Raw genomic sequence first — 23,038 nt, 5'->3', positions numbered from 1 at the left:
ATCATGGGGCGTGGTCACTTGGTCTGATAGTTCTTGGCTTGTCAGCGGTCGGCCCTGTCTGTCTGTAACATTGCATCAAGTTTGTAACCGCAACACGGGAGCAACCGAAGGTTTCGTGCGATATGGACGTGGGTGGCTCCCATCTGTACCATACCCAAGGCTCGTTCACGTTGTTCGACTGTGAGTCGTGGCATTTCTTTTGTGTATTTTTATCACTACGGATGTCTGACTTGCCGTTGCAATCGTTTTATACCCTTATCCGCACGTGCATTTGCAGTTGTCCGTGGTGCACGTGTCTTTCACTTTTTCGCAAACATGTAACAAACGATTAACATTTTCTGCATACACTATTGTTGTATTCAAGTTATGTGTTTTAGGTAGACTTCGTCGAAAAATTTTTTATACTTTGTCTGAAATTTATATTTTCAGTTTGTAAAGTTTCTTTTGGACGTCAGTTTATTTTTATTTATTATTCTCCCATTACAAGGATTACAGTGGTTTATTTTTTTCACATAATCTAATTGGCTGCCTGGGAGTGGAAAGCTGTGTCGCTGTTTTAATCAGAGACCTTAAAGTATTCTAATGTGTAAATTTTCAGAACATGGTAAGTAAAGAAAAACTCGAATTGATGGGTGATGAACAAATGACCAACAAGAGGTCCTCTTATAACATTTTACCATAAACCTCATTTCTTTACATTAGCAATGTCTAATTTTAGTTTTAATACTCTTTACCAAAAAAATCACATATGAACAGGTCACTAAAATACATATTTATAATTATGTCTTGTTTTCATGAAGATAAAAAGAAGAAAATGTTAATTTTAAATTACCTATTATCAGTAAGTCTTAACTTCTAATCTGATAAAATAACAAAAGAATAAAGTTTGGAGGTAACTGTTGCAGTAAAATAACAATGTAAAATTACAAGGGTATTAAAATGCAAATATTTGTAGAACTACTGAAATGATAATTTATTGTTTACATATATCCTATGTATTTATGTTTCACACACAATCAATTATTTTGCTTGTCAGATTGACATTGTTTCTTGTCATTCACAAATATTGGGAAATTTGATGACTCATTTAGTAACATTTTTGGTGTCATGATGTTAAATATTATGTTCAAAAGAAAAATTGTCCACTGAATAAGTTTTTTTTATATATATAATACAAACACATGTGCTCACCATGTTCAGGAACAAAACAAAAACCAAAAAAAGATGACAGGAAATAATCATCATTTTACATATTAAATTATTCACTGTAAAATTAGTTTTAAAGAGGAAAATTCGTCCAAAATATTACAATCCATTGATGGATTTGAGAAGATGTAATCAGCTGAGTTGGTGTTTATAGAATCTTGCCTGATCAATCCTCCTGACAGTTCCTTTCACAATATATAAGACAATATTTAATTTCCTCTTAATTGGTTTTATAACATTTGTTTCTAGCGAACAAATAAACGAATAACGTATATACATACACTAAAAAGGTGGGCCTATTTAGTGTTGCGCATTGAGAATGATAGTCACGGGGAGACGAATGCAAATAAAGTTATTGGCCGAGTAATACAAAACCATTAACAAATATCAAATCACATTACTCATTCTCAAAACGTTACTCCCATCAGCTTTTAAAAAAACGTAACATGAATGCTAACAAATGGCTTGCCTGTCACGGAAAACTCGTGAGAGTTGTCTTCGCTAGATCCTTTTTACCTGTTTATGATGCAGTTGTCTTACGGAGCATATTCGAAAACGAGGCTGGGGGGGAATCCCGAGTGGTTACTCAACACGGGAAATCTTCAACTACGAGCTCGACTTTTTATGGCGTATTGTTATGGGAGAAAAAGGATTAACGATTAGAACAAGGCTTTGCCGAGTTCTAATTGTGGCAGATTAATCACGAGTGTGTAGATTTTTCGGTAACAACCGAACACAGTGGCTAATCCTCTATATATACTGCAAAGATAATTTGATGCGGCGTTGTTGAAAGGATGGCTCATCACATATAAACTGTGAATAGGTGAAGTTCGGAAGGCTCCAAGACAAAGCCTCAGGCCTTCATGATGAACGGTATCTAATAATGTATCTAAATCTACAAGCCCTACCGTAGATGATGCAGACGTTATCAAGTTTAGAACGGATAAGAACTCTGTATAGTTGGAGGTGGGTTTTCTGATCCCCTCCCCACTTAGAATTAGAGACAACTTTTAACAAATCTAGGGCCTTCAGACATTTGTTCTTTAAGTATGTAATGTGGGGCAGAAAGGTCAAATGATGAGCAAACAAATTTGGCTCCTTGTACAACTTAAATAGGAGTTTTATCTAATATTAGTTCTCGGTCTTTGTGATTTTTATATTTTCTACCATAATGAATGGAGTTTCTTTTAGATTTTGAGAACTTAAATCCATTTATGAATTTTATTTAAAGAAAGCTGCAGTTGCCTTTCAATAGTATCAATGCTTTTGCCACGACAAGAAATGTTAAAATCATCCACAAACAGTGATCTATCAATAGAATCATTTAAATCTTAAGATAACCTGTTTATCTTAATACTAAACAAAGTGACAGACAAGATACTGCCTTTTGGGACACCCTGATACTGATTATAATGATCAGGCAGGGTAAAAACCCACGTGGACTTGAAATTGCCTGTCAGAAAAAAACAACTCGGATATGAATTGAGGCAAACGGCCTCGCAATCCAAAATCATGTAAATCTTTCAAAATACCTTGTTTCATTGAAGTGTCATATGCTTTTTCGAGATCCAAAAAGATAGACACTGCATGCTGTTTATTTATTATTGCATTTTTAACAAATGATTCTAAGCGAACCAAATGATCTATGGTACTTCTGTTTTTCCGGAAGCTGTTTCAGGAGTTGATAATGAATGTTATCAGCTCCTGTAGCAGTGTCATGAGCTTCTTCAAGGGCTTATGGAGTTCATGAATAGGGAAAAGTTCCTTATCTTCCCCGTTATCTGATTTTAAATTAATAGTTTTCTTTTCTTGCTGTTTTTCATTGTTTTGGAATTAAGGGTCATAGTTAGTTGAGGAAGAATGTTAAGCCAAAGTTTCAACGAGTTTGTTTGCAACATCAGATGTTTCAGTTTGTAGTACATCCCCATTTTGGAGATGGCGGATGCTGGATTTTATTTAATTTTCTGAATCGTGTTCCAAACTTTAGACATGGGCGTACGTGAATTGACTTTTGAGACATAAGTTTGCCATGACTGGCGCTTATTTTGCTCAACAATTATGTCATGCTTTAGCTATTAAAATTATAAATTTATTCAAATTAGGTACCATAGGATGGCAACGGAAATAGTTTTCGGCCTTTTCCTGTGCCTTACTTGCCTGCTTGCAGTCATTGTTTAACCATGGTTTACGGATGTGTGGATTTGCAGCGAACTTCGGAATACATTAATCAGAAATTTTGTGAAATTCATAAGAGAAGATTTGGATAGGATCAGGAGCGTTGATAAACAAATCAGGAGTTAATTTGTTGGAGGACAGTAATTCAAACAAAGGCCAGTTTGCTTTCGTAAAGTTCCATGGTGATGATGGCGAAACATCAGAAGGGGTAACCGTTTTCAGAATGGTTGGAAAGTGGTCACTTCCACAGAGGTCATCGTAAACTGACCACTCAAATTCATTCAACAGATCAGAGTCTGTAATGTACAAATCAAGGGAAGAGTATGTATTGGGATGTAAATATGTGTGGGAGTTATCATTAAAGACATAAAGCATTGTTGGAAATAAAATATTCCTGACTCTTCCCCTTAGTGCTGGTATAATCACTACCCCATAGTGGATTATGCCCATTCAAATCACCCATTATGATACAGGGCTTAGGAAGCTGGTCATATAGCGCTTGAAGAACATTTTGCTGAACAGATGAGTGAGTGAGTGAGTGAGTTTGATTTTACGCCGCTTTTTGCAATATTCCAGCAATATCACGGCGGGGAGTGAGTGAGTGAGTGAGTAAGGTGGGTTTAACGCCACTTTTTACATTATTCCAGTTATATCACGGCGTGTCAGCTTAATGTGGGAGAAAAGCCCGAAGTGATGCAGAGCTCAGACGTTTACTACTTCGGTGAAACCCATGAGCACGGGTATGGTGGCAACAGCAAGGGTAGTAGTGAGAGGTACAGGACTGTGGATGATACCTTGCCTCACTTACACTGAAGAACCTCCCGTGGCCTTAACCCATAGAGGTGAAAAGAAGTGATAGGAATTACACTGTCTGGAGTAGGTTTCTTGAAGACATAAAGCTGATGGTTTAAAATCTTGTAATTAGAGTTGGAGATCATTATAATTATGTATGTCAGAGTCCTCTGCAATTCTATTGAATGAGTTGACCTGAGCAGCTCATGGCTGCTCCACTGGGGATCTTGAGCGGGAGGGACGTCCAGTCCCATGGACTGGCTGTGTGGGAGTGACGTCCATCTCCAGAGGCTCAAACGGATTATAAACCTCAACAGAAGTTGTAACAGGAGAAGGTACCTCTATGTGTTGGAGTGTTCTGGCTTTTCTCCTCATTTGCTTGTTAGCTGATTTCGATAAATGGGCTTCGCCTTGAAATGTTTCTTTTTCGTTTATAGGGTCTGGTTCTGGCTCTGAGTGATGAATTTGATCAGAAGGTGGTGATTGAATGTTTTCAGTTTGGGTGGCAGATGTTGATATCGTTGGAAAACTTTGAGATGCCTCAATGGTGTCATCAATGGTAATTTGGTCATCCTTCAACCACGAGATAGAAGTCTAGCATTGTATGGAGACTGTAGTTACTTTGGTACATGGAACTGGATAAGAAGAGATGGCAGCTGAATAGCTTTTAGAAGAAGGTGTTTGTTGAGGAATTACTAACTTTTTAGCTTCAGTGTATGAAATGTTATTAGTATGCTTGAGTTTCAATATTTTGGTTTCAAGACCAAAAGCAGGACATACTTATGATGAGGACAAGTGCTCCCCGTTGCAGTTGGCACACCGGATCTCTTTTGTACAGTCTGAACTCTCATGAGTTTCACTGCAACGGGAGCACCTTGCCTTGTCAGTGCATGTTTTGGCACCATGACCAAATTTTTGACACTTGTAGCATCGGAGTGGAGTTGGAACACTGACCTCAACTCCGATGTTAAAGTAACCTGACTTTATGGACTTTGGAAGGGTTGTGAGAGCCAAAGTGAAAAGGTAGGTTTGGGTATTGATAAATAAATCTTCTGCTTTTCTGGTAAACCGCTTTACTGCGGTGACACCTTGAGGTTTTAATTCAGTTGCAATCTATTCTTCTGTCATGTCTGACAGACGGCGAGCTCGATCTCTAACGATGCTGCTACTAGAGTTCAGTGTCTTGAGTTTTAAAGGACTATTATCTATAGTTAAAATGACTAAGAATCTTGGCCAAGATTCTTTCATTATTGGAGATAAATCCTCATCAGATGACGAAGAAAGGTGCCTTCCTTTATTAGCTTTCGATGAACCAGTGGGTGTGTTGTTAGCCATGATATGAGAGTATCATTATACCCCCGTTTACGAAGTAAATTGGGGGTATATCGCGTTCCGTTCGTCAGTCCTTCCGTCCTTCCGTCCGTCCTTCCGTCCGAGCTTTTGTACGGCCCATAACTTTTTAACCATGCACCCTAGCTTCACCAAACTTGCTACACACATTTACCACAATGAGTACTTGTGCCTTTTTCTAGTTTGAAGATTATGTTTTTTTTAATTTTTGCCGTTTCCATGGAAACATTAAGGAACTTAAACTTTTTGGGTGGGTGTTTTGTACGGCCTATATCTTTTTAAATATGCACCCTAGCTTCACCAAACTCTATACACACATTAACCACAATGAGTACTTGTGCCTTTTGCTAGTTTGAAGATTCTGAATATTTTTGCCGTTTCCATGGAATCATTGTGAAACATTAATTTTGGGTAGAGTTTTTGTAGGATCCATGTTTACAATATAATGTATCCTAGCTTCAGCAAACTTGCTACATTAACCACTATGATTGTTTTTTTTAATCTTTTATAAGATTCTGAAAGTTTTCTCTTTTGCTGTTTTCATGGAAACATGATGGAATTTAGAAATTTTGATGACTGGTTTTGTATAGCTAATATATTTTCCAAAATTGTTTCCACACATGTAGATCATCATCAGTATCTGTGCTTTGTGTTAGTTTGAATTTATGAATTCTTTATCATATCTGTTAAGGCTAGATGCAAATTATTAATTTATTGATTTTCTTATATGATATTGTTCCATTTTTTATGTGTTTTATATCAACAATTTTTGGTCCTTTTGATAATTCTTCTTATGTAACTCACTTAAACTCAATCTTCGTTTTTAAAACATTGAGGTTTAAATCAGTTAGAAATATGTAATATTTCATTAATTAACAAACTATTTACTATTTGTTGTTGACCAGCGGGGATAACGGGGTATGTGAGCTTTGCTCACTTCTTTCTTGTTCAGGGGGCACGGGTGGCCTAGTCGTCTAAGGCGCCGCGATTCGCTGTGCAGAGTTGCGTTCCTTGGGCACGCCAGAAACCTATGATTGTGGGTTCGAATCCCGGTTCGCCCCGATTATGTTTCTAGGTTTGTCAGCACCATACCCATGCTCGTGTGTTTCACCGAAGTGGTAAATGTCTGAGACCTGCATCACTTCGGGCTTTCCACCCACATTAAGCTGACACGCCGTGATATAACTGGAATACTGTTAAAAGCGGCGTTAAACCCAACTCACTCACTCACTCACTTTCTTGTTCAGCAGTCCTGCTCCCCACCCACCATCGAGCGTCAAGAAGGACGATGTTGCAGTAGAAGAAGCCAGTCTGCAGCATCAGGGTTGCAGGAATGTTATACTCCAGAAATAAAGACGTGAATAGCTGATGTTAACAAAGAGGAATGTCAGGCTGTTTCGGCACATGGCATTTTCCTATAAAAACACAGAATTCAGCGGTCCGTACAACCAGATTGGCCCACGAGCCACCGCCTTCTGGCATAGGACTCTAGGCAAAATTGAAATTTACATTGTCAAGGTTTTCATATATCCTGATCAGAAATAGTTTGATATATTTCGTTATTATTGCATTCAAGTAATTCATGCACAGGGCATTGCGTGACCAGCTGACTGATAGAATTGGGTCAATTCTACCACCCGTCTAGGTGAAGTAAGGGTCTAAGTGGTGTGTTTGGCAAAAGGAACACCTGTTCCTGGCTCCAGTGCCCTCAACCACCAGAATCCCGTCCTCCACCGATACAGGGGCGCAACCCACGGCAAACGGGTTGCCCAATTTGTCGCCTTTTACAACCAGCAAAGGGGTGCTGAGGACACATTCTTGTATATCGTCCCTGGGTCCCCACGGGGAGAGGGGTGTGAGAAGAGGCATTGCCATGAAATGATATAACTCCAGCAATCATCATTCCTCGCCGATTTTCTTTGATAGAATATCTCAGTCGATGAAGCAAATCAACATTATAGGCACTGGTAATTGTCCTTTGATTTTCGAAGTATTCAACAAGGACCACACCCTTTGCATCCAAGAAAAGAGCGGCCATAACTTTCTTCGCTGAACTCGGAGACGTCGAATGGTGTCATTCCATGGATTGACGTTTCGACTCGGGATCGTAGTGGTAGAGCCATATTTCATCCCCCGTTACTAATCTCTATTTGAATTTGACGAAATCCTCGTCAATTAGCTCTATATTTTCTCTTGCAGCGTCAGTTCTTTTTTTCCTTAAGATCGAAATTTAGAAACTTTGGCACCAAACAATTAGATATTCATCTGTAAATGTTCATGAATAATAGTTTCAATGGATCCATGGCAACACTGGTAATACATCTATCTGACAGTATATCTTTTTTTCTCTTTGATTAAATCTTCATTGATGGAAGTTGAGGGACGTCCAGACCTCAGGTCGTCATCAAGACTTGTTCTCCCACCCTTAAACAAAGCTGCCAACACTTGTGACATGAGGTCATGAATTATTTAGGGAGTACTTTTCTCTAAAATAAAAACCTTGATGACTGCTCGGTACTCGTTCTGTTCAATGTCTGTGTCCAGTTGGACCACTCTCACGTTCAGCTGGCTGTCACTAGTTTTCACACGGCCTCAACAGACTAAATACACTTAATGTAATACTCACACAATGTAGTATATTTACTAGTTCACCAGCCCTCGTCATTATTAATGGTTTTGGCTGACATTTTACCTTACAGTGTATTAACTATAAAACTGTATACGTTGAAGGTATTTTGAGAGACTTTTAGACAACAAAATATCGTTATTATACTTAGCCAGTTTGTACGCTTTTCAATGAGATCTGAGGTAAATGTTATTTTGGCATCAATGTTCATTCATACAGTCAGTTAACAAATCGTTACTTTTATTTGGAGACATGTGTAACATTGCTTTACACTTGTAGAGAAAATCATTGTAAAAAGTGAGGTCACGCATTTCATTCATTTCATGTTGTTTATCAAATTTGAAAGAGGCAGTTGATTGCCTTGCTGAGGCGTAATCCCGAGTTCCCCTTATCGCGGACACCTGGAGTCATCACTGATTTTCATATAATTTGCACCGTGACTTTTACGCTCAGTGGAATCTGTTTCGGCGGATAATGGAGACTGGGTCTTCCCTAGCGTGGACGTTTTACACTTACCTGGCCACTGTCAGTTGTAGTTATTGCTCATTTTATTATTCATGTGTTTATGTTATAATAAGACTGAATACATTATGAGGATAGTCTACACTTCTGTTTTTTATGGTATTAACTTCGTAAATGAATACGTCAACTGATCGTTTCTCCACATACAAATTGCGATATTTCCCCGTTTAGAAATTAAACTGTCAATTTCGAAAGGCTCTTTCACAACTAATCTCTGAAAAGAACCAGAAGTAGTAAAATGAGGTGTGTTTTGTGGTACAAATGGGAATAATACCTGTTTTGGTGATAATTTGTCTAAGTCAGTGACCTTCATATCGATAATTGAACTCTAGGTATAGTGTGTCAACATAGCAATACCGGCAAATATCACAATACTTACATCTCTTTGGTAATTATTTACCAACATTACATACTGTCTTTATCATCAAGCTTGATGACGTATACACGGTTGTGAAATAGATAACAAGGGTAAGGGCAGAAGTGAAATAAATCAAACGATTATTATAACAGGCGTGATCGGTTAATGCAGAGCAGTCAGCTTCAGAGAAATGCCACTTCTGAGCTGTTTCCTTTAGTTCAGCTATTGCGAAAAGTTCAAGGTTGGTAAATCCAGGGCCGAAATGGAACAAGTCATATCATGTCATAAAACAAACATTAAGAAGGAAAAGATTCTTTTCATCAAAATGGGTCTTAAAAGCTTAACCCCCAGCATCCAACCTAACAGCTCCCCACAATGGACATTAACTATTACAATCAGAGAAATAAAGTCATCATGGGAAGTACGATCATTTTTGAAGACATTAAAAATCGAGACTGATCTTTTAACCTTTAAATGAATAGTAACCACATTCGCTTCTAATTCAGATTGTGGCAGAATATTGACTGGTGCCATATGTTCCTGTGTTTTCTTCAGGGGAACAATTGACATGCCTTCGTATGTGTGTGTGCCGGTTGCCACCGGTTGGGCAGGTTACGATCACCTTTTCGCGAACATTTGGTATCATCACTATTTAATAGTGATTCACAAACAGATGCTCATGATATAGTCGATTCAAACAATCGACTCTTCTTACGGCAGAGATTTCTTATGAATATGGAAAGAGTTTTGTTGCTTTTATTGTCAAGCAACTAAATGCTGTCCCTCCTCCTGCGTGGTCAGATATTGCTTTTGGTTTTGATGAGCCAGTTCAGTTCAAGTCAACCACTGTTATCATTAGGACCGGTATTGATGATGATGACGATAGTTCAACAACCCTTTGTCAACAGATGACACGGCGTCCTTTGGCGAGAGTATTGACTAAGGTTAGTACTGAAATGACCAGTGTTAACCGGATGTCCAGGGATGATGTTAGTGTAACAGCAAAAACAGTTTAGGCTGGCAAAAACTTATGCAAGTCACAGAACTTGATGAACATAATATCGGAACCTCACAACCACACTCACAAATTAGATCCCGCGGAGTTATCAGTGGTATTGGTCTCGATGCTGAGATGAGTGAAGTTGAGGAAGAAGTATAATATAAATTGTCAATGCAAGAGAATAATCAGCCTAGATTCCATTTGTCATAAATTTGGAAATCATATGTGTGGACCACTGAAATTCAGTGATGACACCAGGTGTTCGTGAAAAGGGGGGGGGGGGGGGGGGGGCATGTCCTGCCCTACCGATAGCACCACCATTCATACAATTTGCATAAAAGAAGGACAAATGTATTGCCTGGCCACATAGCAGTACTCCTGTTCATGTGACGTCAGCCAGTAAACAAACCAGACAACCCAATGACACGATAATAGCATTAGTAATATTACTGAAAATATGGCTCCTAATATGACATCAAGAAAAGCTGTAATGCAAAACTGGATGTATAAGCAAGGTATCGTGTATCCAACCAAGGTTCAAAACCAGTTTTGTATGAGAAGATCACATTTTACAACACGCAGGCTGTTTAATGAAATATTGTGCAACATTGTACTTCAGTGCAACATTGCGAACTCAATCCAAAAGAACTGATCCGGACAAATTGTTAAAAAACTTTTGGCAGAAACAACACTTCACTTAAATGTCAGAAGTTAAATTATTTGTACAAGCCTCATTTGGTCGAATAGACCATAATGTATGGCAAAATGCTAAAAGACGCGTAATTGAAATTGATCAACAGTATCGCCAATCAGATAGTTTAAACATCAGCAACAACGATCCAGTAATTGTGTATCTTTCAGACAGTGCACACTCTGATTCAGAAAATGTTTCATAATGTGTCACAGGAAGTCTGGAGAGAATTTTGTTATTGTGCTTACAACTCGCACGTGCTGCGAGTGTCGTCAAATCTACGGTTCTTCTCGGCATTGTTCCTCGTTACTTGAACATTGTCAAAAAAGACCGAATTTATCATTTTGGTCCTGTATATAATCATTTTGGTAAAAGTTAAGACTCTATTTTGATAACCCCTATGTAAGATATACTTGTTATAACTTGATACTTATTTTTGTTGTACATGATTTATATGCTATCTTTGTGTTATCTCGAAGAAGCCAATTTATAACGTTTCAAGTAATTTTTAGTAGTTATTGAAAATCCATGCCTCACAAACTGCGGAACAGATTAAGGTATATTCTCTACATCTGTTAAATGCGTCATTACCATCTCTCCTCTATATAAAGTATGAGTGAATCGTGAAGATTTAACTTTCAGTTTTACACAGGATAGCTAACTGCAGCATACACCTGAGTAATGACACCTCCTCTGACGGGACACTGTGCTACACATTCCCTGACACTGTCAACAACTCAGTGATCGACCTGGTGTGTGACGGCAGGGGCAGATACCTCACCATCAGGAACCCGGGGACAGCGGCTGCAGAGGATGACACGCTCAACATCTGTGAAGTGGAAATATACGGTATGTTGAATACAGGGAATATCCGGTCTGGAGAAATAAACATTGATTTTAATATAACATCACATATTATCTGATGTTAAGCCTTTCTGACCAACTGAATTTGGACGGCCAGGGCGATGTGTTGGTACTATCATATTTTACATAATCTACCAATTGATAACGTGCCAAAATATATCTACATATAATATATTTTCTTATCGTGACGAAATAGGACTTATTTGAATTTTTGCTAAAACTTGGCTTCCCACTTACCACCCGTATGTTAATTGCCCGTGATGCACTCATCTATGGTGTTTCATTTAGTTCGTGCAAAAGTTAAACATAGTATATGCACTATATGTGACCTTTACTGTAGAAAAGGCTGGATATTATTTGGAAGATGTCTAGCTCAAACGAAGCTTTAGATAAAGTATTAAATGGAATTATCCAAAGAATCATTACACTTTATTTAAGTTGAATATTGAATATCATTGTATATTTCTATTTAGATTATGACGCCTTTCGTAACTCAATAAACCTTAATTACTTTGAGGACTTTCCATATATTCTTTTTTATTGTTTCAGTTTTAGTTAGAAGAAATATGATGTAAAATATGATCATCCTACTGTTGATTCGGTTTTGCAAATCCATGGAGAGGACCGGTGTGTTAAATGGCCACTGTAAACATATGAATAAAATGCCACTAAAATTTAGTCTTATTACTATGAGTTCAGTAAATACGCTTTCATGCTGCTGGATTTTCTGAGCGATCACTTTATTGTCTGATTTGTTTACATGCCGCCGTCCCGTGAAGATCCGGGGTAGAATAGGCCTTCAGCAACCCATGCTTGCCGTAAAAGGCATCTATGTTTGTCGTAAAAGGCGCCTAACGGGATCGGGTGGTCAGGCTCGCTGACTTGGTTGATGCATGTCATCAATTCCAAAGGCGTGGATTGATCCTCATGATATCTATCACTGGATTATCTGGTCCAGACTCGATTATTTACAGACCGACGTCATACAGCAGGAATATTGCTGAATGTGGCGTTAAACAACAAACAAACAAACAAACAAACAAACAACGTGCCGCCGTCCTAGGCAAAACACAAATACTTGATCCGTTCATATCATTTTCACTGATAATTTTGTCTTTTCTGCCCACTGCAATTTGTTTCTGCGGATAATCAAGATTGGTTAGTATTATCATTGGTTATTGTTTGGCGTTCCTTTTTTAACATTATTAATGTTCAAAACAGTATAGTGACTGGAGATGTCTTGGTGTGATTAAGGCAGTTGATGAGGGATTTTACCTTATTACTGAATCGCACAATCAATTAGAATAGGTTAACTTAAAAACGACATGTCTTGTAATATTATTACTCATACTGTCTCAATGATCCACATTTGAATTAACGAGGTTCGACTTGAATATGACATATGTGATTCCCCCTCCTTGCATGTGCAGTGTGCAGTCTTGGGACATACGGCAATTTCTGCGACAACTTCTGCCACTGTCTGAACAGCTCCTGTGACCCAGACAGCGGTGTGTGTCCTGGAGACTGTAGACCAGGGTGGCAGGAAGACAGGTGTGATACAGGTGAGGAGGTATTACTGTCAGGTGTAGTGTGATCCAGTCAGTGGTGTGTGTCCTGGAGACTGTAGACCAGGGTGGCAGGGAGACAGGTGTGATACAGGTGAGGAGATCTTACTGTCAGGTGTAGTGTAATCCAGTCAGTGGTGTGTGTCCTGGAAACTGGAGACCAGGGTGGCAGGGAGACAGGTGTGATACAGGTGAGGAGGTCTTACTGTCAAGTGAAGTGTTGTCCAGTCAGTGGTGTGTGTCCTGGAGACTGTAGACCCGGGTGGCAGAGAGACAGGTGTGATACAGGTGAGGAGGTCTTACTGTCAAGTGAAGTGTTGTCCAGTCAGTGGTGTGTGTCCTGGAGACTGTAGACCCGGGTGGCAGAGAGACAGGTGTGATACAGGTGAGGAGGTCTTACTGTCAGGTGTAGTGTTGTCCAGTTAGTGGTGTATGTCCTGGAGACTGTAGACCAGGGTGGCAGGGAGACAGGTGTGATACAGCTGAGGAGGTCTTTTGGATTTTTTTGCAAAAAATACCAAATACACACCATGGTGATAATGTTCAAAGATTATATTTTGACATTTTACAACCATTATTTTGATAGTACAATGACAATATTGACAGTCATGATTTATTACTGTAGATTTTGAATGTTTGTTTTGCTCCAATACCACTGATATATTGGAGACGTGGACATGAAATCGTTGGAATAACACAATAGACCACACAGGTATGACTAAATGTGCGTTCACTGCAGACTTAAGTAAGAACGTTAACTGTAAGGACGAATGTGGCCCAATTACAAATGGAATATTTGATAAATAGTTGTGTTATTAGCACATCATTAAACAGCACTTTATGTTTCATGAATTGCCTTTAGTGTTATTCACATGATAAAAAGACGTTATTCAGTGTACTTCATGATTTCTTTTAGCCAACATTCTGGAACATTTCCAGTCCTCATTCTGGAACATTCTGGTATCTAAGTCCAAATGTTTTGAAACAAATACTTTTTTCGAACTATATCTTTCTAACGTATCTAACCTAATGATCTAAAATGCATCACAATATGCTTCATTGTCCATATCACGTCTACTACGTATTTACAGAATGTAACCAAGGTACTTACGGAGACGCATGCGCGAACAAATGTCAGGAAAGAAACTGTCAGGGAACTTCGCCATGTCATCACGTGACTGGGAAGTGTGAACCCGGATGTAAGGCCGGATGGAATGGGGAAGACTGCAGCAGAGGTAAATCTACATACATTGTACCTTGTGTCCACGGTGAACAGCATCTGTCTTTCGTCTTCACCTCAATGTAATGGATGCCTTTTTATCACGTCGGTTAAAAATGTCGTTTTATACTGTTCAGCTGATCTGGAAACAAATGTCAGTATCCCCCCTTTTGGAGAACTTGTCATGTTTGATTTATAATGAAAGTAAGAAAATATGTATCGGGAGGAAGTGTGCTGGCACCAACTCATCATGTGACCGCTACAGCGGGTCATGTGACGGTGGATGTCTCGTGGGTTGGACGGGTGATGACTGCACACAAGGTATGTTTTGTATGTACATTGTTTTTCAGATGAAACGATGGAATACATTCCATCAATCACACAGTTCAGCCCAGAATAAAATACCACACACTTACGATGCAGTAGAAAACAGACAGGAACTCAAATCAGTTGGTGTGCAACAATTTGTGCTTCCTCTTGAAATATCGGAGGCGCAACTTTAAGTACTTAAGATTGATATTCGGTACACGAATCTTAAAGAGAAGAAATTGCGTTTACAGATATCATTCGCGTGGACAGAATCAGACGGAAGCACAAAACTGTGGAGGGGGCTATAGAATCGTGATGGTGTATTTGAAGGGACAGCTTACAAAACTTGATTCTTTCTCGACCCGTTCAGAATTTACTTGACATAAGACATATTATGGTATTATGCATATTTGTTTCTCCTGTGTTAGAAGTTGTAGCAATATCACTAGCATTATAGGGGCGGTCGGGTAGCCTAGTGGTTAAAGCGTTCGCTCGTCACGCCGAAGACCCGGGTTCGATTCCCGATATGGGTACAGTGTATGAAGCCCATTTCTGGTGTCCCCCGCCGTGATATTGCTGGAATATTGCTAAAAGCGGCGTAAAACCATACTCACTGACTCACTCACTAGCGGTATATGATGTGTTATGCGTCCCAAGCTAGGTTGCATTCAACGAGCCGGAGGCGAGTGGTATAAAACCTGTCAATGGACGCATAAAACCACATACATCCCGAGTGATACTGCTACAACGAATTTATCTTGCCGAGATGTTTCAATCTGCCATTGTAAAAAAATTAAAATGAATTGAAAATTGATAGAAAACAGCTTTTCGAGGTGAACTTGTGCTGTTAATTGTGTTATTGTTTGATAAACAAGGACGTTTATTTCATATTATGAGATATCAGTATTATATCCAGCCTCTTTAAGGATGTCGATAAAATATATAATCTTTAAAAATACCTACCCGTAGAATCCGATCTCGGCAATGTCGGGCAAGTCCATTTTATACAGGGGGGTGGGGTGGTGGGGGTGGGGGTCCCGCATATTCTTTGCACGTCGATTATCTGTACCTTTTCTCTTAATATTGATTGTCATATCTCTCCCACTTTTGGATGCAATTGCTCGGCCATTGAATCTATCTACAGCGCTAGTTGTTGCAATTGGACACTCGAGAAGAGACTGTCATTACATTGTCTGTCTGTAAGTACTCATCCTAGACACTCTCTCTATTGATTTATGATGTATGTACCTGCTTTCTTGAAAACAACAAACAAGTTCATCTTTTTTAAATGGGCCCCAAACATCAGATAATCACTAATGGTAAATAATTCCATTGTGTGTTCCAGCTGCCTCGGCCCCTGTGACTGTGATACCTCTAGCAGCAGGTGCAGTTGCCATAGTACTGATAGCCATAGGACTGATAGCCATGCTGATTGTTCTCATCATCGTCCGAATCAGGTCAGTTTTCTAAATATTCGCGAATCCCTCGTATTAATTGTTGTGTCGCTTATAGTTCACCCCCTGTCTATTTCACCTGCCTTGTATTAGATATTGGTGAAAAGACCCGTCTGATAAATTAACTTCAATAATAAATCTGGAAGAACGGTACATGAAATGGTTTGGTTGCTTTTATTTATTCTCCTATATTCAAGTAGTGTCTGACTGTTTTGAAATAATAAATTCCAAAGTAGTTCTCTCTATTTTCAGTCAAACATTTATCAACATCTATACCTAGATTTAATAAATCTCCATTCGTAATTCACGTGTCTTGGCCTGAATATTCACATTGTGCGACGCTGACAACAGGCCATCCTCTCTTGTCCTGTGATTTCTTGTTAGGTCCCGGAAAAATGAAAATCAATCTATTTCAGAAAAAGTAGGAAACGTACAGCAGAGGAGTCTGCGCGTCAAACCGTACACAACTCTGAAGGTAAGTCCACGTGCAACTGGCACAGTGATCTGTAGGTCGGGTTCAGGTCAGTGCTGAGTTTCTTATCAATGTACATATACACCTGTAACTGTCTGTTAAGATAGATAATATGTTTAATTATGAGATATATACTTGTGTTCTGCTATGGTAATATCAAGTATCAGACAGTGACAACGGGTAATATGGTTTGGTTTTTATATCCAACAGTGGTTTTGCTACTGAATAGGCAAAATTCAACTGTCTATACATGTTTTCAAGACAATGTCATAAAGCTAAAAGATAACTTCATCAGTCAATATCTTTTGCGACAATCAATAGGCCAGCTCACTACTGTTAACGTAAAGCTACTTTAGTCTATGATACGTTGCATTTGTAAAGAATCAGCCTGTTCACATGTCATAGCTTTATGAAATTCAGTCAAAACGAAATATTTCGGTCAAATACAACTAATATAAATTCGCGAAATGGTTCACAATGATGAAGTAAATACTCTGAATTCTCTCCTTCAAAAAGTATTTCGATTATGCCACTGCAAAGTCGGTCTCCATAACGTGGCAAGATTTGTTCGGACGACACTTTGCCCAACAGTTAAACACATCTGTAAAGTTTGTCGTCGTACGAGGCGTGATGAAGTTGATGACTATACCTCGTCTTGGTCATCGTGTATTGAATGCCTGCAGGAGTATTGACAAGGAGGTATCCCCTCTATGTGACCTATGTGTCGATAATTCATCTGAAACAGTTCAGCATTATCTGTTGGAATGACATGGGCCTCAACATGCTTTATGGTTCAATCAAAAGAGCACCATCGGAACATGTGACTATTTTGTACAAGTGTGAAACAACATTATAAAATGCTATCTCTGGTAGAAAATGAAATAATCACAATAACAAACATATGAATAACATTTAAATCATCTTCACATTTCTTTCTATGTTTGAGCATCTGTTTTTTAATGAATGAGCATTACGTTTTTTGCAAAACGATTTAAGAAATTGCTAGATGTTTTAATCCATTCCATTAATGGGATGCTTGTGTAAAACTATGCATTCATATCAAATCTTTGAAAGTCGTGGAGAAGTGATACACATAAGGAAGAGAATCTATGGATGTTACGTTTCGGAGTATATACTTACTCCTTTATCAGGTGAATAAATGATATGATGCATAGAACATCACTTTGTACCTGTAAGAACAACCAAAGCAATCAGATAACAAAGGTGGAAACTTAACAAGGGGGAGCCAATAGATAATTCGCGCTTATATGTGATAAGCAATTGACAAAAGGAGCGCCAACACTTGACTGACTGATAATTAGCACTGACTGATAATAGGCAATGGACACTGGGCAAACGGGAGGCCTGGGATGATTAACACTGATAGGTAATAGAATGGAAATGACAATACACAAATGGAAGCCGCTAGATAATTACCATTGGCAAATATCAAAGCAATACGTCCCAGGCACCTGGCAGATAGATTCCCTGTTACGGTTCATGGCTGGCTGGTGTCTCCTGATGTCAATGGCTTCTTGTAGTTTTCTTTGTGGTCAGTTGTTGGCAGACAGGACTTTGGTGGCTTCCCACATGATGTTATGGCCTTGGTGCTTGAGGATGTGCTTGGAAATAGCTGATTTCAGGTCTAGTTGTTGATAGAGGTCTGATATTCTTTGAGTGTGGTGTTGAGCGTTCTGAGGGTTTCTCAAGTGTATGTGATACAAATTATTTCTTTGGATTTATCCAAACGGACAAGATCAGGTTTGTTGGCCTGGATAGGTCTGAGACTGTATACGGGCCTATTCCAAAGAATTTTCCATAACACCCTCTACATATTCTTGGTCGTACCATGGATGGACGTCTGTACCACAAGCATTGAAAAGATGGCAATAAAACGTTCGAGAAACTTTATCATGTCGCTTAAGATACTGTGTTTGTGGCAAAGATGGACATCCACTGACACTGTGTTGTACAGTCTCATTAAATTCATTGCATAACCTACATTTCATATTTACATTTAATACAAAATCACACATTGACGGCATCGTGTGGGAATGACTGGTCCTAAGCAACAAACAGAAAACAAACAGAAAACCATGCCAGCCTACTTCATTCAAGCGAAGGCCTCTCCAAGGTTGCTGATTTTCTCAACACACTGCACATAAACTCGATGCAGTGATCGTTTAGAAAGCCTCTCCTTGAAAAACTGAGTCACTTGATATATGTCACTTCGCTTGGTTGACACTCATTTCTGTACCATCCATGACCAAAATCAACACTGACATTGAGATTATGTCTCAAATCCCTGGCTCTTATAAGAAAACCTTAAAAGTGTATGTCATTTGCGTTTGAATCCACTGCTGCTTCTTTCAATTCCATCTACTACTACTACTACTACTACTACTACTACTACTACTACTACTACTACTACTACTGTAATACGGACCAAAATTTATTGATATGGTTTACATTGTAATCAATGAATACAGTACTTCATACTTTAAAATATGATAAAATATGAAATTGACTTCGGTTTATTTGCAGTGAGACCATCAAGTGGGGCTGACTTGCACTATTCACAACTGTGTCAACCTGAATTCAAACAAGAGTCAACGCAGGGTATACATTTCGAAAATACATTTAGTTCTGTAATGTTGTTAACGTATTCAAATGTGATTTTACTTCATTGCAAATGAAATGTTAGTGGGTGAGTGAGTGAGTTACGGTTAACGCAGCTTTAAGCATTTTTCCAGCGATATCACAGCGTCTCAACTTAATGTGGGAAATAAACCCGTCATGATGCAGGTCTTAGAAGTTTGCCACGAGCACGGATATGATGCTGAGAAACCTGGGAACATATTCGGGATGAACCGGGATTCGAACCCTCAATCATAGGTTTCCGGCGTGTCTAAGGGACGCAACTATGCACGGCGCATTCCTGCGCCTCAGACGACTAGGACACCCGTGCCTTGCAAATGAAGGAAAACACTGTGTCTACAGGTGAAAAATATTCCTTCAGCAATCTGTTTAGATACGACTATATGTTCTTTCAGAGAGTGTTTATGAGCGGCTTGGAGATGAGGGCGAACATGGATCAGTTTCAGGCCTAACATATGTGAATTTGGAAGGAGTAAATCACGAATCGGGTGGACGCACGATTACAGAAACTTCTGTGTATGAGACTATTTCCGAAGAGGAGGGCAACACTGACCCTATTCACGGCGTGTTGAGAGAGAGTGATCATCCACATGAGAACTATCCTACCCGCCATAGCCCCTGCGTCCGTCGAATGATTCAAGTGTCAGATCTGGAGGACTTTGTACGTCAACTGGAGGAACATCCTAGAGAAGCAGAGGAGGAATTTAAGGTCAGTATTCAAGACCAAACAGCTTCTGTTGTTATAATGTGATTATCAGCTTTCTTGTCGAACACTCTACTTTATTTCGTAATGACTCGTAAACACGTGGCAGTGATGTAGTTCGACACACGTGACAGATTCCGGTTTTTGTCTCATTTATTTTCAGAATTTGCCAGATGGCTTCATGCACTGTTACAATGACTCCCAGCTACCACAAAACAAAGGGAACAACAGATTTAAATCCTACTACCCATGTAAGTTTAACTTAAATCTAGACATAAACTTATACACATACACAAACACAAACTGAGACATGAACAGTTGTTCTTTGTCTTAGATGACTACAACCGGGTGGTGTTAAACGATGGCCAGACCAGCAACTACTTCAATGCCAGCTACATGGACGTGAGTGACGATTATTTATCTGCGTTAGTGGCATGACATAATTAAATAGTTGTAAGAAGAGAATATAGAAACTCTTCATTTTGATGGTAATATTTTAGCTGCTGCAATACTTGTATAGTTACTTAACGATTGTTAGGGATTGTCATGATTTAAACACTTTCACCTTTCCTGCTGACATTGTTTAAGGGCTACAAGACTGAGAGGAAATACATCGCTGCACAAGGTATGACATATAGCAATATTGACATTTAATAGAAGAACTATGGTATACCTTGTGAAAGAATTTGACAATAAAACCAAACACTGATAAGGTTATTTGTCGCAGCTTAGAGAACATATTCTTCACATATGACCTTTTGTTAAAACTGCTTTCTTTTCACCAGAGTATTCTAATACATACCAACATTCCTTTTTTCTATATAAGACTCTGCCGCTGGTACAAATTTTAAACAAACTTGTTTACTGATTTGCCGTATCTGTATATGATCGTTACTGACGGGATAACAGCTACTCGTGACACAATGTGTTTTAAGGGCCCTACAAGTCCGATGTTGTTGAGGATTTCTGGAGGATGATCTGGCAGGAAGGATGCACTACAATCGTCATGGTGACAGGACTCGAGGAAGGGGGCAAGGTACGAATAGACGAAGTAGTAGTTAGCCAAACTAATACGTTTGTAATATTAGATAAGTTCATAAAATATATATCGTCAACGCAAAAGAGTAACCATTTTCGTTTATCCGCCAAAACAGATTCCACTGGGCGCAAAATGCAAAGGTTTGAAAATACATTCTCCTTGTCGATTGCTGTGGTGTTTCATGCCCAGAATATTTTGCCACACATATGTTGATTGTTGTCCTAATTCTGTGTTTCATTAAAAATGAAAATATCAATATTTTAAAATGCTTACCAAAGATGAGTTAGTATTCTTTTTGAATAAATATTATCTTTATGGTGATGCGGGCGTCCAATCAGCTGTTTGAGACAGATTTTTAAGTGTGATTTGAAACCTCTCAATTTGTCTGTTTAAAGTCGAGGCGTTTACAAGTTCATGGTAGAATCTGCATACACAGATGTTCACCAGTTTGCCGAAACCCAGGAGAATGGATACAATGCTGATAAACCAATAATCTTTATCAAGGCAAAATCTGAGATTGTAATTCATGATCACAAACCACATCACCCTTAAATGGAGATGCTTTCCCTGCGTAGACGAACACTAAGTTAACATTGTTTCATGTCTTCTTGGTACTGAGTTAATAACAAACACCGGCTGGCTTTACACCTGTTGTGTTGGATGGCCAACGCTCCATGTGCACATTTACCCATGACGTCATACACATGGACTACAGCTGATATTGTGACGTTGCAGTAGCTCACGTTACAAACATGGATGCCTGCGCTTATCTGCAAAATATTATCCTTGCGGCTTTTATAGCATTTTACACGTAGAAACATTGGTACTGTTCTATTGCAGATGAATTGTCTTCATTACTGGCCGGAAAAAGACCAGGTCTCATACGGTGACATCACGGTAACCATGGAGACAGAAACATGTCTTGCAAACTACACACTCGCAAAGCTGACTGTGCAACACAAGAAGGTATACATGCCTTTATTTAGAAGCATTGCATTGCCTCAACTCTTATAAGTTAAGAGTACTACACTGTGTAGAGTTGCGTCCCTTAGGCACGAAAGAAACCTGTGGTTGTGGGTTCGAATCCCGGTTCGCCCCGATTATGTTTCTAGGTTTGTCAGCACCATACCCGTGCTCGTAGGTTTCACCGAAGTGGTAAACGTCTGAGACCTGCATCACTTCGGACTTTCTTCCCACATTAAGCTGACACGCCGTGATATAACTGGACTATTGTTAAAGGCGGCGTTAAACCCACTCACTCACTAAATGTACTAAGATTCGAATCAGGCACATCAGCCTTATGCCACCTGACAACATTGTTGAACGTCTAACGCAAAGTATATCAATATTGTATTATTTAGAAGACAACGAAGCGGCACGTGCGTCATTTCCATTTTACAACCTGGCTGGATCGGAGTGTTCCAGATATGTATGCATTCTTGGAGTTCAGGTGGAAGATCAAGGAACTAGCTGGAAAACAAAAGCATCCAATCACCGTTCACTGCAGGTGCGTGTTGACGAATGGTAGTCCTTATTCGAAGCAATCAATGGGTATTTCTGAACACATTTCATTTTGAGAGATTTGTTTTGATAAGCAACGTGTCAATTTTCAGTGAATATTACTTTTTTGACATGTCGTGTTCACACAGCATGTGTATGTATACTGTCTGTGTCATCCACAATCAGCGCCGGCATAGGCCAGACAGGCACGTACATCGCTATTGATAGTCTCGTGGAGCAGGCTACAACAGAGGGCGCTGTGGACGTTGTCAGCTTCGTCTCCAACTCGAGAAGTCAGAGGAAAGGCATGATCCAATCAAAAGTTAGTGTTGAGTGCACATGTGTGATAGGTTAAACGGATGAACAGAAATATCTTTGTATCACCTGATAATGTTGTAAATATTTACAAGAATGAATAATATAATATCATATAATAATTTGCTGGTCTCATCAGTGACGCATTCATTTAAATTTCACCTCTATGTTATCCTAAACGCCCAACGGAAACAGTTTCGTGAGATAATCGTTATATTTA

General features: G+C 39.1%; 1 protein-coding gene across 1 annotated transcript in view; it reads left to right on the top strand.

Moving 5' to 3' along the window:
• LOC139463706 (receptor-type tyrosine-protein phosphatase T-like) overlaps positions 1–23,038 on the top strand; it is a 48,425-nt gene that overhangs the window by 24,537 nt on the left and 850 nt on the right. Inside the window, exons 4-16 of the mRNA XM_071244960.1 lie at positions 11,363–11,569; positions 13,015–13,146; positions 16,023–16,134; positions 16,548–16,606; positions 19,148–19,222; positions 19,657–19,970; positions 20,128–20,215; positions 20,299–20,366; positions 20,553–20,589; positions 20,900–21,000; positions 21,844–21,969; positions 22,365–22,510; positions 22,690–22,825. Of these exons, the coding sequence (XP_071101061.1) occupies positions 11,363–11,569; positions 13,015–13,146; positions 16,023–16,134; positions 16,548–16,606; positions 19,148–19,222; positions 19,657–19,970; positions 20,128–20,215; positions 20,299–20,366; positions 20,553–20,589; positions 20,900–21,000; positions 21,844–21,969; positions 22,365–22,510; positions 22,690–22,825 (1,601 nt within the window). The remainder of the gene's footprint in view (positions 1–11,362; positions 11,570–13,014; positions 13,147–16,022; positions 16,135–16,547; positions 16,607–19,147; positions 19,223–19,656; positions 19,971–20,127; positions 20,216–20,298; positions 20,367–20,552; positions 20,590–20,899; positions 21,001–21,843; positions 21,970–22,364; positions 22,511–22,689; positions 22,826–23,038) is intronic.

The sequence above is a fragment of the Haliotis cracherodii genome, unplaced genomic scaffold (assembly GCF_022045235.1).
Source record: "Haliotis cracherodii isolate W230 unplaced genomic scaffold, xgHalCrac1.p SCAF_16, whole genome shotgun sequence".
NCBI lineage: Eukaryota > Metazoa > Mollusca > Gastropoda > Lepetellida > Haliotidae > Haliotis > Haliotis cracherodii.
This window is presented reverse-complemented; position numbering and strand designations above follow the sequence as displayed.